The sequence below is a fragment of the Dromiciops gliroides genome, chromosome 1 (assembly GCF_019393635.1).
Source record: "Dromiciops gliroides isolate mDroGli1 chromosome 1, mDroGli1.pri, whole genome shotgun sequence".
In the NCBI taxonomy this organism is placed as follows: Eukaryota; Metazoa; Chordata; class Mammalia; order Microbiotheria; family Microbiotheriidae; genus Dromiciops; species Dromiciops gliroides.
In genome coordinates this window covers 390,056,591-390,074,248 of record NC_057861.1, presented here as the reverse complement: position 1 = coordinate 390,074,248, position 17,658 = coordinate 390,056,591, and the positions used below count along the sequence as shown (strand labels likewise).

At 39.1% G+C, this 17,658-nt stretch overlaps 1 protein-coding gene across 1 annotated transcript; it reads right to left on the bottom strand.

The window, feature by feature from the left end:
• Positions 1-2,098: 2,098 nt before the first annotated feature.
• On the bottom strand, positions 2,099-6,976 carry HTR1A (5-hydroxytryptamine receptor 1A). The gene has a single exon (XM_043975240.1). The coding sequence runs from the start codon at positions 6,550-6,552 to the stop codon at positions 5,257-5,259; it is 1,296 nt and encodes a 431-aa protein (XP_043831175.1). The 5' UTR covers positions 6,553-6,976; the 3' UTR covers positions 2,099-5,256.
• Between the last annotated feature and the right edge of the window lie 10,682 nt (positions 6,977-17,658).

The window sequence follows — 17,658 nt, the reverse complement described above, 5'->3', positions numbered from 1 at the left end:
AAGAATAGTAATAATAGCCCACACATACACACACACACACAGACACACACACACACACAGTATTCCAAAACTCTTGGTGCATTAACCTCACAGAATAGTTTGAGGATTAAATTAATTTATACATACATATGTGTATATATATGTGTGTGTGTGTGTACATGTATATGTACATGTACACATACACAAACATACATATGCACATACATAAAGTTTTGCAATCTTAAATTACTGTATGACCATGAATATTGTTATTATTATATTGTATAGGTAAGGCTTGAAATTCTAATATCCTTGAATGTATAGGTCCAAACTTTCCTCTTTTTCCAGTAGTAAAAATTCTCTGTTAAATCACCCAGGAACAGATCTTTGGACTCAATTTTGACTACTCTTTTTACTTTATCATACATAATGAATCAATTAGCAAGTGAAGCCAAATTTTTTACTTCTTTACCTAGTTCCCTTTCAATTTTAAAGTATATATTGTCATTCTAGCTACTCAAATCTTCAGTGACTCCTATTTGCCTACAAAATGAAGACTAATTTCATCAACTATTTAATTCAAGGCCCTTCACAATCTAAATCAAACTATCTTTCTAGTCTTACTTTTATCATTTTCCTTTACAAATCGTCTACTATGTCCACATTGCTTTATATAGCATCCACCAATCTGACCTGGCACATGCCTGCCTCCATGACTTTGTTCATAGCATCATTTTTATTATGGATAAGCTTAGGAATATGACCCACTTTTCAAGGATTGAGTCAAATCAACCCTCGTTCTGTGAAGCTTTCCAAGACTGCCTCAACTCTCAAAGGAAAGTGATTTTAATGACCTCTGACTTCCTAGAACTTTTACTGTACCTCTCATTTGATAGTGACCATAAGTTATTTTTCTTGGTGTGAATGCTGAGGTAAGGAATACTATTGATATCAGTGGTCATATGAATGTACAAGACACAGAGGGAAAGACTCAGAGAAGAAATGCAGTGGGCATATCAGACTAATCAATCTCCTTCATTGTATAGCATATATTCATACTATGTTTATATGATATTTCTCAACCCAGGAGCTCCAAAGGATTCTTATTACCTTATTCCCTCTGACTTTACATTTGTTTCCATTTAAAAGTTATGTTAAATACAGTCACACATGCATACACATACTTATTCCACAGCGAGCAGCGACTCCAATTATTTCTCTGTGTATGATGAACAATCCATATGTCTTTCAAGTATGCTGGGGCTTCATTTCTTCCTCATTTGAACTTCAAAAGATAATTTATAAATCAGACCTAATTTACTTTAATAATACCTGTTGGAGGTATGGCTAGAAAAGGAGAGTTTCAGGTTCAAAACACCTGGGTAATCAAATGAAAATCAAATACATACATTTCAGGAAGTGCTATCAACTTGACTCTTCAGAGACTCATGTTTAAAGGCTCACAATAATTAAGTTATATTGACCCAGGATTCTGACATTTTGACAGATCTTGTATTCCGAGGCTGACTTTCAAACTAGTTCCAGTCAGAAAACAGTAGCCTTCTGTATTTAATTAAATGACATTCATGCAAAAAGAAGGTAACCTGGTTCAGACCCTGATCTTTGAATCAGAAATCATAAGGGAAAAGGGGTAGTAGTATAAGCACACTGATGGGCTAAAAGTTAAAAAAGGGCCTTCTTGTGTCTACCAGAGGCCTTCTTTGCTTCTTCCTTCTTTCCTTGTACATACAGATTAGAAATGTGACTGAAGATTATCTGGAGGTGTCACTCAAAGAAAATGTTGTTTCTAAAAGCTGGATTTCTCAAAAGATCTTACCCACTTAACATTGAGGAAGGGGTGCTAAGAAACACAACTGTAATTCTAAGTTAAGGCAGCTTGTGCCTCTATGTAACTATATATTTTTCCTCTTTGTGGTTATCTACATTATCCTAGTAATTGTTCTCTCTTGACCAATGTTAGGTCAATTTTCCAAAGGAATGAAAGCAGACAGAGAATGGGGGAAATGTCAAGCGCATCTGATATCAGTTTATTATAGCATCACCATTGATGAATCATTAATTATTATTTTATAAATTAGAATGAACATTGAAGGCCAAGTTTAATGCAGAAATACTTTACCTGAATACAGTCACAAAAAATTCCAGTGCTCTTAAGAGTTATAACCTGTTTATTTTTATCAATAATAATATGATTTTTATGTTCAACCCACTATATTCTTCAAAACCAAATGCTATTGGATTTGTGCAGCCCTTAACAATTGTGTTTTATTTTTACCTTCTTATGAATGTTAAGAAGTGGGAGAAAAAAAACTTTCCAAAAATAAAACCAAACTTCTCCAATTCTAGTACTCAGTTTCAGGAACTAAGCTTCAATATGTGTGGGAGAAATATTAGTACAGGTTTTATTTCTATGGGGGGAAAAGGGTTTGATTTTTAATTATTCAAGTATTGGAACTACGAGGCAAATGGCCTGGGCTCCAGGTGTGGTTCTACCCAATTAGGGCATGTGACCTTGGGCAAGTCACTGAAATCTACTTGCTTAAGTTTGTTCACCTGTAAAATGAAGGGGTTAAACTAGATAATCTCCAAAATCCTTCCCAGTCCACACATTAACCTATGATTGATTTGAAGACATTTTTACCATGAATTTTATGAAAACCAACAGCAATAGAAGGGGAGGGATTGTTGAGGTTATCCTCCCATCTAATTCTCTTTCATTCATGGTGACTAAATAATGAAATTAAACTTTCCAAATTAATAAAAGTTGGACTGGACATTTCTATTCTTCTCCTCCCTCACCCTCCAGGCTGCCTCTCCCTCTTTGCTACTGAAACATACTGATACAATTCATAATTACCTAGAGAGTTAAAACTCAATCTCTCCAAGTTCATATGCTCAGGCCTCCCCCCTTTTCACAGAAGATGCTCTTCATTTATTTTATAGGTTAAACCGCAGAACCGTTTTGTGGGTTTGTCAACTGGAATTTGATAATAGGGCTGCTTTTTCAATTCTTTGAATACTTAGACAAGTGCACTTTCTTTGACAACTTCTGCAACTTGAAAATACAACACTGTTCTCAAAACAATATGCTCAAAACACCCCAAAAGGTAAAACTCAGTTAAGGGGGAAAAGGGGGGGTTGGGGGAAAGGAGGGGAAGGAAAGAGAATAAAGATCAATAATTCTCTACCAACACTGTGAATTTAAATAGCTAGTCCTAATGAAAATTGGGAGGCTGGATGTAAATTGGTACATCTCAGTGTCAGTTAAGCTAATCGGTGTCAAATGATTGAAAATATGCATCCACCTGTAGCACAAGGGTATAACATTTCATTGGCTTGGGCAGGAGAGATTACAACAGGTCTCTCAACAGGGATAGGGGTGTAGCAACTGGAAGAATAATTGCCGTAGGGGACCGAAGCTCCTTTGTCCAAAGACTTCCACTAATCCAACAACCGCATTCGTGCAAAACCTGCAGTCCTGTTAGATATGGGACCCACCCTGGATCAGGTAACATACCCTGTATATAACAACATTCAGAGGCACAATGCGGTGGAATCTGCCTAACAGATCCCAGCAGCCCCTATGAGATTTAAGATGTTCCACTGAGGCCACAAAGAGATGTCTTTTCGTGCCATTTTGCAAGATAGAGCTCTATATTCCCAGATTTGAAACCTGGATATTCCCACCACTGGGGATAGGGGGAGGAGGAGTGGGCGGGAAAGACAAACAGTATCTCATTGGGAGTAGATTGCTGTTTTCATGAGGGCTGAAGCCCAAGTCTGTTAATTTTCCAGAAAACGAGAAGATACCTTCAGAACCTGCATGTTTGGTTGTTAGATGAGCTTGTCAGTTTAACAAGAACCAGCGTACTCAAGACCCAGGGAGACCCCGCCCCCCTCTCTGCCCCCTCTGTTTAGTCTTGGTCACCAGTGGCTCTCAGAGCAAAGAATGCATCATTCCCTCTCCAACAGCCTTAGCTACTTACTCTCCGTGGTTTCCTTTACTTAAACACCAAAATTGCAGGCTGGGACTTTCAGACATTAACAGTCAAACAGTGCAGTGGTCCTTGGAAAGCCCTAAAAGTTGTTCCTGCTCTCTAATAAAAGCATGCATGTCCCCATGCATCCGTGGAGGGAGACTTATACAGGAGAGAAGGAGGCAATTTGACTCTATCTGAGGAGTTCGAGAGATCAGTCTCCTTGGCCCCTAGCAGAGGTCAGGGCTGGGGTGTTATTATCTACAGTGTTGTATTGATTTTCTGGTTATCAGTGGCTTGTGATGGAACAGCTGGTGCTTCCCACTGTACAGAAGTTGAGAAGCAAATTGTTAAGAGATTCTGATAAATGACTTTTTGTCCATCGGAAGCTCCCTCCTTTTTTGGTGAGGCAAAATACCGAGGCTGCTTCATATCCCCAGCCCGATGCAAACTTTCCCAGTACCCCCAAAGCTCTCCAGCCCCTTTCGAGGAGGCCTCCAATACTTACAGACTTCCTTTCACGGCTAATTTTCTTCTGTAATCTTTCCACTCTCCCCTAGGTTGGAGGAGATGGTCAGGGAAAGCAAAACAAGCAGGTGTTATGCATAGGCTGCTTTTCTTCACTCTGGGGAATGCTAGAAATTCGGTTTCCACAACTAGCAAAGTTTTCTGAAAGCCCTGCAGCCTTGCTAATTTTAGTACACCTGGAGGAGAAAGAAAGTGGATGGGAATGGAAGGAGACAAGGCCAGCGGAATGACTTAGGCTTGGTGCAGGCAGAGCGTGAAGGGAATAAACAGACTAGGTACCCCGCAACTTAAAGTTCTTGAACTCAATAACACCCAGCGCAACCCCGCTATGACTGACGACTGTGGGTGGCAGCTTTGTTTTCAGTTCTGTCCTGGGAGAAAGGAAACTGATCAAGAACTTGGCGACTGCCCAGATTTAGGGAGTCTCAGTTATGTGCAAGGGAGAAAGTCGTAACCAACTTTGTTCCCCAAATAAACTTCATTGGTGAGGAGCGCTCGTCCCCAATCTCGACCCTCTTTCCTCCATTGCGCCTCCGTTACGTGCAAATAATCCTCCTTTCCCTCTAGCATTGGGTTGCATTGACTAAAGAGGACTGGAACCCCAAAGGCAGAGGCAGTGGCGACATGGAGGTTTAGGAGAAAAGAGGCAAGCTGAATTTAATAGTGAGTGGCTTATCAGGAAGTGAGGTGAAGGTGAAGGTGAGCATGGAGAGGGGTCGGATTGTGCAACCTGCAACCAGCCCGCAAGGTATCACTGCCGGCAGAATTTGCACCTGACGATCTTCTTGAAAGCACTTTGGAAATCTTTGTTGAAGTAGGCATAGATGACAGGGTTGAGCAGGGAATTGGAGTAACCGAGCCAGTTGATTATCGCACCCAGCGAGTCGGGCATGTGGCAGCTACTCTCGCAGAAGGGCAGGACCAGGGCCACGATGAAGAATGGTAGCCAACAGAGGATAAATGTACCCATTATGATGCCCAACGTCTTGACAGTCTTCCTCTCCCGGGCCAAGGCCATCTTTCTCTTGGCTTCTGCATTCCTTTCGTTCTTCTTCTCGAAGGAGGTGGTGCTGGGGACTCCACCAGCGTCACTGGGGAGCGTTAGGTGCTCCTTGGAGTTGCTATAGTGGTGGATCTCAATTACCTCCAGGGCGGCGCGATCCTCACCCTGCCTCACAGCCCCATTGACGCAGGGCGCCCCCACAGTCTTGGGCTCCGCCCCGCGCCTCCAGTTCTTGCCCCTGGGTTCCCCATTGATGCTTTTTTTGGGTGGGGGAGCCGGGGAAGTGCTGAAGCAGCTGTCCCCGGACTTCTCTGCCTTCTTGACTGTCTTACGGATTCGAAACCGGGCAGCTTTGAAGATCCGCCCGTACAGCACGAGCATCAGCAGGAGGGGGATGTAGAAGGCGCCAAATGTGGAGTAAATGGTATAGCCGTGGTCTTTGCTGATGGTGCAAGCGTCGGGGTTCGAGCGGTCTTCTGGGGTCCGCCAACCCAACATGGGTGGGATGGAAATCAGAAAGCCTATGAGCCAAGTGAGGCTGATAAGGACGGCAGCTCTCCGGGGGGTCCTCTTATTTACATAGTCAATGGGGTCGGTGATGGCCCAGTACCTGTCCAGGGCAATGGCACACAAATGCAGGATGGACGACGTGCAGCAGAGTACATCCAGGGAGATAAAAATATCGCAGGTCACCTGGCCCAGGGTCCACTTGTTGAGGACCTGGTAGAGAGCAGCCATGGGCAAAACTAGCACGGAAACCATCAGGTCGGTGACGGCCAGAGAGCCGATGAGATAGTTAGCCACGTTCTGCAGGGAGCGCTCCAGGACAATTGCGGCCACCACACAGGCATTGCCTATCACCGCGCAGAGGATCAGGGAGCCGAGCAGCACCGAGGTGACTACCTGGTAGCCGAAGGTCACGTCTGAGAAATCAGTACTATTGTCCCTATCATAGGGCGAGTCACTGGAGGTAGTGTTGTTGCTCTGGTTGTTAAAGTCAGCGTGACCATGGGGTAGGGGGCTGCTGTGTGTGAATCCATCCATACCGCGGAGGTGGTGAGCTGGGCAGGAGTGTGAGGTACGGGCCTCCCCCTTCCCTCTTCCTTGTTTTTGTCCTCTTCTCACTTCTAGAGAGTTAGGGCGATGGAGAGATGGGGCAGCTTAAACTGGGAGTTCTCCCCTCTCAGACGAAGTCACTGGTTCGAACATCTTCAGCAAGCCACACAGTTGATGTACTTGTTTAGTCTGGCGGGCGCCTTAATCACCAGCAGCGAACAGAAGTTAGCGGAGAAGCAATTCCAAGTAAGTCAATTATTCCTGGGCTATAGCTGGAGTCTCTGTTTTTCTCTGTCCACTCTGGTTTGCAGCTGTCCCTGTCGCTGCCGCTGTCCAACTGCGAGTCTGAGCAAGAGACTCCTTTACTCGTAAACAGCCTAAAGACCTGGAAGAAGGAGCTGGAAGAGAGAACCCCCAGTCCTCCTCCTCCTCCTCCTCCTCCCTCTCCCTCTCCCTCTCTCTCTCTCTCTCTCTCTCTCTCTCTCTCTCTCTCTCTCTCTCTCTCTCTCTCTCTCTCTCTCTCTCTCTCTCTCTCTCTCTCTCTCTCTCTCCTTCTCCCTCTCCCTCTCCCTCTCCTCTTCCCCTCCTCTCCCTTCTTTTCCCCTATTCTTCTTCACCTCCCTGTCTCCTGTCTCTTCTCTCTCCTCACTCCCCTTTATTTATCACTCTCTCTGCCACTCTGACGGCTTCTCTCCCTCCTTCCCACACTGCTTTCCTCCCCCTCCTAATGCGGTGTGTCTCCCTATCTTTTCTCCCCCCCTCTTCCCCCCCTCTCTCCCCCGCCCCGCGCTTGTTGCCATCCTGTTCAACTCTTTCATCAGCACAACTGGGAGAGACTCCTGGGTTCGGAACCTTCACACTTACCTCTAGCCATCTATCAGATAAGCATTATAGCAATCCTCTGACCCCTGTCAAACCCAAGAAGGAAAAAAAAAACATTTATAACTACTCAGTATATCAGCTTTGACGAGGTGGGGGGAAGATTAACATGCAATTTATTGTGGGAGTGGAAGAAAAAAGATAATAATTTAGATGAATAGTAAATAAGGAAGTAAGGTTCTAAAGGCTGGTCCTACTATTCTGTATTGTAATTATAAAATAAAATGAAAAGGAAGGGAATGAATTTTCTCATTTGGATTTTCATCCTTATCCTCTCCAAACAAAATGCCACTAAGAAGCATGTAAGCAATTTGTGTGAAGCCTAATTGAATATAAGGTTCTTTGTTTTTGTGTCCCCAACAAATGTGCACACTTCTTTCTTCCTCTTTTTCTTTACTTGTTCTTAGTATTTGCATGAAAATCACAGGCACAAAAGGGAGTCTCTGGTACTTCTTCAAGTTGCCCTCCCCACTTGAGGAAGCAAGACACCCTTTTATTTCTAAGCTACTGTTACTTGTGAGGTAAAGGCATTTTGCCTTCCATTTTTTTCTGAACCAATAGAGGAACCTCTGAGGAGAGTGCTATGGGATCCCAGGATGCACAAATAACTATCTGCTTCCAGTGACTATAATCAGCACCTGGGACAGTTCTGAACAAGGAGGGCCTTTGTCGCCACCTGCAGGAGAGTGCCTCTGAGATTCATGGTATTTCGCTGTGTTTCCAGAGCTAGAGGGGGAAAAAAACAAACAAACAAACAAACAAAAAAAAAAAAACCTTAGTCACTTTATTGGAAACAAAATAATTCTGGAAGATGGTCCATTTTGCACATTTCATTCTTCTGCCTAAACTAATTGCTCCTTCTTTCAGCCTCGAATGAAAGGTAAAATGCCCTGCTCTCACAACTAATACTAGCTTAGGGACAAAAAATTGGCTTGCTTCTTCAACTTGGGGAGGTAGTGACTCAAAAGAGAACCAGGGAGATATCCTTTGAGAATGGTGATTTTCATTAAAATGCTAACCTTGTCCTCAGTCTTCCTATGTTGCCTGGCTATTCTGTGAAAAACCATGGCATGGAGCAATGTCTAACTTCAGTAGTAAATGGCCAAATTAAGCAAATGTGCTGTACTTTATATGCTATAGGTAAGCACTTCCAGGAAATCTTATGCTTATATTTTGTATGGCCAAAAATTGGTATTTAGTGATTAAACATTCATGCCTGCAAAATTTTAAACAAATTAAGCTGAAGGGTAAAGGCTAGTGTTTTTACGTTTGTTTGTTGTTATTGTTGTTGTTTGAGAAAATGACTTTACAGAGAATACAATGACACTGTAATTTGTTTTAAGGAAAGGAACAAATCACAAGGTTGTCTCTTTTAGAGAATGAAAGCAAATTGGAAATGTCTGGGAGAAACTTTCAAAGTCAACTGGAATATAGCAGAAAATAAATACAGTACACATGGTTCACTGATAAACTGATTTTACATTCCAAAGTAAAGGAGGAAATGTAAAAGTAGGTGACCCTTGAAGTGCAAAATAATACATATATGCACTATATCTCATGATTATTCCAACATTTCATTGAACCTTAGAGATTTGTCTTGCTTTATCTCAAATTCCTGAAAGCAACAAAAGTGTGTAGAGAAAAATTGTTTGAGAATTCAGTGCTGGGCATCATTTTCACTCAATCATTTCAGTGTGTTTTAGTTATGAAATAGGCATTCATGATGATTCATGACACAAAACAGAGATCAGTCTTTATGGTGCCACAGGAGAGTCTACAGTAGGGCTTTAAGATCTAGTGTTTTTGCTATTTCCCCCTTTTATCTAGTCCTCTCAAAGCCACAACACTAAACAGTTTTGTTAAAATACTGCTATATGCCTAAAAAGACAATCTAACAAACCACTGAAATCTTGATCCTTAGAAAAGAAAAATATTGGAAAGATAATTGATAAAAGAAGCAAGAATGAATCTGAAAGATGAATATATGTATACATATATATATGTATTTACATATATATATATGTACAGGGTTTTTCAAAAACCTTAATGCATTTTAAACTATTAAAATTTAAAGCTCTCCTGAAATTTTAAGTCAGCCTATGACATATACACATATATACATATATAGTATACATATATTGTATGTATCCATATATACATATATGTAAAACACAAATATGTTTGTACATATATATGAATGGATTGAGTATGTGTATCTATAAGCATATATATGCATTATTACATATAAGAGGTAATATGTCTTAAATTTTGACCGTTGATAGATAGCCAAGATTAGAGTCAGGAAATCCTGGATTCACTGTCTCTAGTACATTTTAACCATTTGACCCATGGGCAAGTAACAATCTAATTTAAAGATAAACTTTATATTTGCATGAGTGAAAGGAATTTTCACATCAGGTTGTCCACACTGATGAAATCATAGGTCTACATTGAATTGCATGGTGGTTCCAGATCTAGGATTTCATTCATGTAAAGAATTACCAGTGAGGAAACACCTTCTACCAATACAAAACAAGTCTTTGTAATATATATATATATATAGTCTTAGCAAATTGCCTAGAAGAACTTGCTCATGGTCATACAGCCAGTATTTGCCAGAGGCAGGACCAGATTCCAAGTCTTCCTACCTCCAAGACCTCTTCTCTCAATTATGCAATGCCACGTCTCTGATTGGGGGCAATCAAATAAGAATTGCACCCTATTTAAAAATTGTACCACTTATATTAAAAATCAGTAAATATTCCAAGCCTGTAATATGAAGTATTAGAATTTTTTAGAAACTAAAATGCTTATATTTTCCTTTAGCTTGAGGGCTAAAGATATTTAAATTAGGTAAAGACAGATTGTTAACATTACTTGTCTAATGGTCTGACTTTAGGTATCCTAGTGTGATGTTTTATAATACAGTACTTTCACTGGTATTTTTATCATAAAAGTATTTTATTATTTTCTAGTTATATGTAGAGATAGTTTTCTACATCTGCTTTTATAACATTTCTAATTTCAAATTTTGCTCCCTCCCTCCCCTCACTCAAGCAATCTGATATAGGTTATATATGTACAATCACATTAAACACATTTCTGCACTAGTCATGCTATGAAAGAAGAATCAGAGCAAAAGGGAAAAGCCTCAAAAAAGAAAAAGAAAAAAAGAGTAGAAATATTTTGGTTCAATCTGCATCTAGATTCCACAGTTCTTTTTTTCTGGATTTGGATTTACATCATGAGTCCTTTAGAACTATCTTGGACCATTGTATTGCTGAGAAGAGTCAAGTCTATCACAGTTGAACACACAATGTAGTTGATAACTGTGTAAAATGTTCCCCTGGTTCTGCTCATCTCACTCAGCATCAGTTCATGTAAGTCCTTCCAGGTTTCTCTGAAATCCATCTGCTCATCGTTTCTTACAGCACAATAGAATTCCATTACATTCATATACGACAACTTGTTCAGCCATTACCCAACTGATGGGACTCCCTTCAATTTCCAATTCTTTGCCACCAAAAAAGGGCAGCTATAAATATTTTTGTACATATAGGACCTTTTCCCTTTTTCATGATCTCTCTTGGAAAAAGACTTAATAATAGAGTTGCTGGATCAAAGAGTATGCACAGCTTTATAGCCCTTTGGGCATAGTTCCAAATTGCTCTTCAGAATGGTTGGATTAGTTCACACCTCCACCAAGAATGCATTAGTATTCCAATTTTTCCAAAGTTTCTCCAACATTTACTATTTTCCCTTTTTGTCATATTAGCCAATATGATAGGTGTCAGGTGGTGCCTCAAAGTTGTTTTAATTTGCATCTCTCTAATCATTAGACATTTAGAGCATTTTTTCATATGGGAATAGATAGCTTTGGTTTCTTCATCAGAAAACTGCCTGTTTATATCCTTTGACCATTTCTCAATTGGGGATTGACTTGGATTCTTATAAATTTGATTTAGTTCCTGATATATCTTAGAAATGCAGCCTTTATCAGAAATACTGGCTATAAAATTGTTTCCCAGCTTTCTTCCTATCTTCTTATTTTGGATGCATTGCTTCTGTTTGTACAGAAACCTTTTAATTTAATGTAATCAAAATCATCCATGTTGCATTTCATAATATTCTCTATCTCTTGTTTGGTCATAAACTGTTTTCCTTTTCATCAATCTGAGAGATAAACTATTCCTTCTTTTCCTAATTTCCCTATAATATCACCTTTTATGTCTAAATCATGTACCCATTTTGACCTTATTTTAGCATAAGTTGTAAGATGATGGTCTATGCCTATTTTCTGCCATACTCTCTTCTACTTTTCCCAGCAGTTTTTGTCAAATACTGATTTCCTATCCCAGAAGCTGGAGTCTTTGGGTTTATCAAACAGTATATTACTAAAGTTATTTCCTACAGTGTCCACTGTGCCTAACCTATTCCATTGATCCACTACTCTATTTCTTAGCCAGTACCAAATAGTTTTAATGACTGCCACTTTATAGTAAAACTTCAGATTTGGTACAGCTAGCCCACCTTACCGTGCATTTTTTTTCATTAGTTCCCTTGATATTCTTGAATGTTTGTTCTTCCAGATGAATTTTGTTATTATTTTTTCTAGCTCTATACAATAATTTTTAGGTAGTCTGATTGGTATGGCACTGAATAAGTAAATTAATTTAGGCAGTATTGTCATTTTTACTATATTATCTCAGCCAATCCATGAGCAATTGATACATTTCTAATTATTTAGATATGATTTGATTTCTGTGAAAAGTGTTTTGTAATTGTTTTCATATAGTTTCTGGGTTTATCTTGGCAAGTAGACTCCCAAGTATTTTATATTATCTACCATTACTTTAAATGGAATTTCTCTTTCTATCTCTTGCTGCTGGACTTTGTTGGTCATGTATAGAAATGCTGATAATTTATATGGATATATTTTATATCCTGCAACTTTGCTAAAGTTGTTAATTATTTCAAGTAGTTTTTTAGTTGATTCTCTAGGATTCTCTAAGCATACCATCATATCAACCGCAAAAAGTGATAGTTTGGTGGGCAACTAGGTGGTGCAGTGGATAAAGCACTGGCCCTGGAATCAAGAGGACCTGAGTTCTAATCTGGACTCAGACTCTTAACACTTACTAGCTGTGTGACCCTGGGCAAGTCACTTAATCCTCATTGCCCTGCAAAAAAGAGAAAAACAGAATGATACTTTTGATTCCTCTTTGCCTATTCTAATTCTTTTAATTCCTTTTTCTTCTCTTCTTGCTCATGCTAACATTTCTAGTATAATATGAAATAATAGAGGTGATAATGGACATCCCTGTTTCACCTGGATCTAACTTATCCCCATTACATATAATGTTTGCTGATGGTTTAGGTAGCTACTGCTTATTATTTTAAGGAAAGCTCCACCTATTTCTATGCTCTCTAGTGTTTTGGGGTTTTGGGGGGTTTTTGTTGTTGTTGTTTTTGCAGGACAATGATGGTTAAGTGACTTTCCCAGGGTCACACAACTAGCAAGAGTCAAGTGTCTGAGTGCAGATTTGAATTCAGGTCCTCCTGAATCCAGGGCTGGTGCTTTATCTACTTCGTCACCTAGCTGCCCCCGCCCCCGCCCCCTGCTCTCTAGTGTTTTTAATAGGGATGACTGTTGAATTTTGTCAAATGCTTTCTCTACATCTATTGAGATAATCATATGATTTTGTTTAGTTGTCTTATTGAAATGGTTGATTATCTTTATAGTTTTCCTAATGTTGTGCCAGCCTTGCATTCCTGGTATAAATACCACCTGGTCATAATATATTATCCTGGTGATCACTTGCTGTAATCTCCTTGCTAATATCTTATTTAAGATTTTTGCTATTCATATTTTTTATATTCATTAGGGAAATTGGTCTGTAATTTTCTTTCTCTGTTTTGGTTCTGCCTGGTTTAGGTATCAACACCATAGTTGTGTCACAAAATGAATTTGGTGGAACTCCTTCACCTATTTTTCCAAATAAGTTGTATAGTATTGGAATTAATTGTTCTTTAATTGTTTGGTAGAATTAATTTGAAAACCCATTTGGCCCTGGAGATTTTTTCTTAGGGAGTTCATTGATGGCTTGTTCAATTTATTTGTCTAAAATGGGCCTATTTAAGGATTCTATTTCCTCTTCAGTTAACCTGGGCAATTTGTATTTTTATAAATATTTATCCATATCATATAGATTATCAAATTTATTGGCATAGAGTTGAGCAAAATAGCTCCTAATTATTGCTTTATTTTCCACTTCATTGGTAATGAATTCACCCCTTTCAGTTTTTTACTTGGATTCTTTCTTTTTTGGTAGCTTGCAATATTTTCTCTTTGACCTGAGAGCTCTGGAATTTGGCTATAATATTCCTAGGAGTTTTCCTTTTGGGATCTCTTTCTTGAGGTAATTGGTGGATTCTTTCAATTTACAGTTTATTGTCTGCTTCTAGAATATTGGGGCAATTTTCCCTGACAATTTCTTGGAAGATGATATACTTGATCATGGTTTTCAGGTAGGCCAATCATTTTCAAATTATCTCTCCTGGACCTATTTTCCAGGTCAGCAGTTTTTCCCAGAAGATATTTCACATTGCCCTCTATTTTTTATTCATTTGGATTTGCTTTATTGTGTCTTGGTTTCTCATAAAGTCACTAGCTTCCATTTGTTCAATCCTAATTCTTAAGCAATTATTTTCATCAGAGAGATTTTGTACCTCCTTTTCCATTTGGCCAATTTGACTTTTCAAGCTGTTGTCTTTTTTCTCATGTCTTTCCTGCATCACCCTCATTTCTCTTCCATTTTTCTTCTACCTCTCTACTTTATCTTCAAAGTCCTTTTTGAACACTTCTATGGCCTGAGACCAATTAATAATTTTCTCGGAAGCTTTAGATATTGGGGCTCTGACATTGACATCTTCCTCTGAGGGTGCACCTCTATCTTTCTTGTCACTGAAGAAACTTTCTATGGTTCTTGCCTTTCTTTTACTTGACTTTTAGCTCCTTAAATGGGCACTCTTTCCAGGCTGCAGTATCCCAAGCTTAAGAAGGTCTCAGGTGTTATGATTTAAGGAAGATCAGGTTCTTCACTCACCTGGCCTGTTCCCTGGTCCATAGATGACCCCAGACCAACTTGCTAATCGACCAGCTTTGTGTGTTGTAGTTGTCAGCTCCGACAAACTTGTGCCCCTCACCCACCTGGGCCACTGCTACTCAAGCCTACTTCCTGGTTCCCAGCAGGGGTGAAAAACCCAAGTTCTGCCTCATCACCAGCATAGACCCCTGTAGGTCTCCCCCCCTGCCAAGGGGTCAGCCCTCTCACCAGACTCTGAGCCTACTTCCAGATGACACTGGCATGTCAGCTGATTCAGAGGCTCTGGGGGTCTCCTTCTCTGGTGAGGCCTTCCTGGGACTGGATCTATGTCAGGGTGACTGTGGGGTGGGCTCCACTCCTGTCGCAGAACAGCAGCTTCCTCCTTTCCAAACTTCCAAGTCATTCTTGGTTAGAAGATAATTTCATCTCATTCTTCTATGGTTTTTTTGGTAGATATGGTTTTGAGTGAGGTCCACCCATTCATTTTTGATACTGATAATTTGATTTTCTTCTTTCTTCTTTCTTTTTTTGAATCAATTAACCAAGGTTTATCTATTTTATTGGGGTTTTTTTCATTAAAAACAGTTCTTGCTTTACTGATTAATTCTATAGTTTTCTTGCTTTCAATTTTAGGTAATTTCTCCTTTGCTTTTCAGTATTTCTAATTTAGTATTCAATTGGGAATTTTTAATTTTTTTTAGCTTTTTTAGTTGCATGCCCAATTCATTGATCTCTTCTTTCTCTTTTTATTCATGTAAGCATTTTGAGATATAAATTTCCCCTAAGCACTGCTTTGGCTGCATCCCATAGGTTTTGGTATGTTGTCTCATTATTGTGATTCTCTTGGCTGAAGCTATTGATTGTTTCTATGATTTGTTTTTTCATCCACTCACATTCTTTAGGATGAGATTGTTTAGTTTCCAATTAATTTCAGTCTACCATTCCATAGCTCTTTATTACATGTAATTTTTATTGCACAATGAGATGCATTTACTATTTCTCCCCTTTCTTACATTTGACTATAAGCTTTTTGTGCCCTTATACATGGTCAATTTTTGAAGAATGTGCCATGTACTGTTGAGAAATACCCATTCAATTTTCTCCAGACATATATCATGTCTAACTTTTCTAGTATTCTATTCACCTCTTTCACCTCTTTCTTATTTATTTTGTGACTAGATTTATCTAATTCTGAGAGGGGAAAGGTTCAGATTCTCCACTAGCAATAGTTTTGCTATCTACTTCCTCTTGTAACCCATTTAGCTTCTCCTCTACGAATCTTGGATGCTATACCACTTGGCATATACATGTTTAGTGTTTGATATTACTTCATTATCTATCCTACCATTTAGCAAGATATATGTTCCTTGCTTATCTCTTTAATTAGATTATTTTTTGCCTTTGCTTTATCTGAGATAAGGATTGCAACCCCTGCTTTTTTTTACTTTAGATGAAGCTTAATTGTATCTGTCCAACCTTTTACATTTAGGTCTGTGTGTATATCTCCGCTTCAAATGTGTTTCTTGTAAACAGCATGTTGTAGGATTCTGGTTTTTCATCTACTCTGCTATCCACTTCCATTTTATGCAGAGTTCATCCCATTCACATTCACAGTTTTTATTACTAACTGTCTATTTCCCTCTATCCTATTTACCCCTTTTGTACCTTTTCCCCCTTCTTTCACCCTATCCCTCCTCACCAGCATTTTCCTTCTGATCCCCCCCTCCATGAATCTGTCCTCCCTTTTGTCAGCTCCTCCCTTTTATTTATTCTTTTACCCCCTGCTTCTGCTTCCCTTCTATCACTGCCCCCATTTTCCTTACCCTTTTACTTCCCTAAAGAATAAGCTAAATTTCTTTATCCAAATTAGCACATATTTTCATTCCTCTTGGAACCAAATCTGATGAGAGTAAAGTTGAAACAATGCTCACCCCTCCCTTTTTTCCTTCCATTTAATAGGGGTTTTGTACCTCTTCATATGATGTAATTAACCCCTTTCCACCTCCCTTTTCTCTTTTCCCCATATACTCCTCTTTTCACTCCTTAATTTTCTTTATATCATCGCATCAAAGGACAATTTATAGTTATACCCTCTATATATACTCTTTCTGTCTGCCCAAATAGAGATACAGTTCTCAAGAGTTATAAGTATTATCTCCTGTGTAGGGATGTAAACAGTTCAACCTTATTGAATAACTTTTCCCCTGCTTGCCTTTTTTTATTTCTCTTGAGTTTTTATGTAAGATCAAATTTCTAATCAGTTCTGGTCTTTTCAACAGGAAACCTTGAAAGTCTCCTATTTTATTGAATGTCCATTTTTTTATCCTGAAAGAGAATACTCAGTTTTGCTGGGTAGCTGATTCTTGGTTGCAATCCAAGCTCCTTTGCCTTCCAGAATATCATATTCCAAGCTTTGTGATCCTTTACTGTTGAGGCTGCCAGGTCCTATGCAATCCTGACTGTGGCTCCATAAATTTAAACTGCTTTTTCTGGCTTCTTGGAGTATTTTCTCCTTCACCTGATAATTCTGGAATTTGGCTAAAATCTTCTTGGAATTTTTACTTTGGAGTCTCTTCAGGAGGTGATTGGTGGATTGTTTCAATGACAATTTTATCCTCTGATTCTACAATATCAGGACAGTTCTTGATAATTTCCTGAAGTATGGTGTCTTAGACTCTTTCTGAGCATAGCTTTCAGGAACTCCAATAATTCTCAATTATATCTCCTGGATCTATTTTCTGGTCAGTTGTCTTTCCAATGAGGTATTTTACATTTTCTTCAATTTTTAATTCTTTGATTCTGTTTGACTGATTCCTGGTATCTCATGGAGTCATTAGCTTCCATCCGCCTAATTTGAATTTTTAAGGCATTGTTTTCTTCAGTAAGCTTTTGCACCTCCTTTTCTATTTGACCAAATGACTTTTTTAAGGAATTCTTTTCTTCAGTCAATTCTTTGGCTTCTTTTTCAAAGCTGTTTATTCTTTTTTCATAATTTTCTTGTGCTGCTTTCATTTCTCTCATCATTGATTCTTTAAACCCTTTTGAGCTCTTCCAAGAAGGCTTTTGGTGGTGTGGACCAATTCATCTTCCCACTTGAGGCTTCACATGT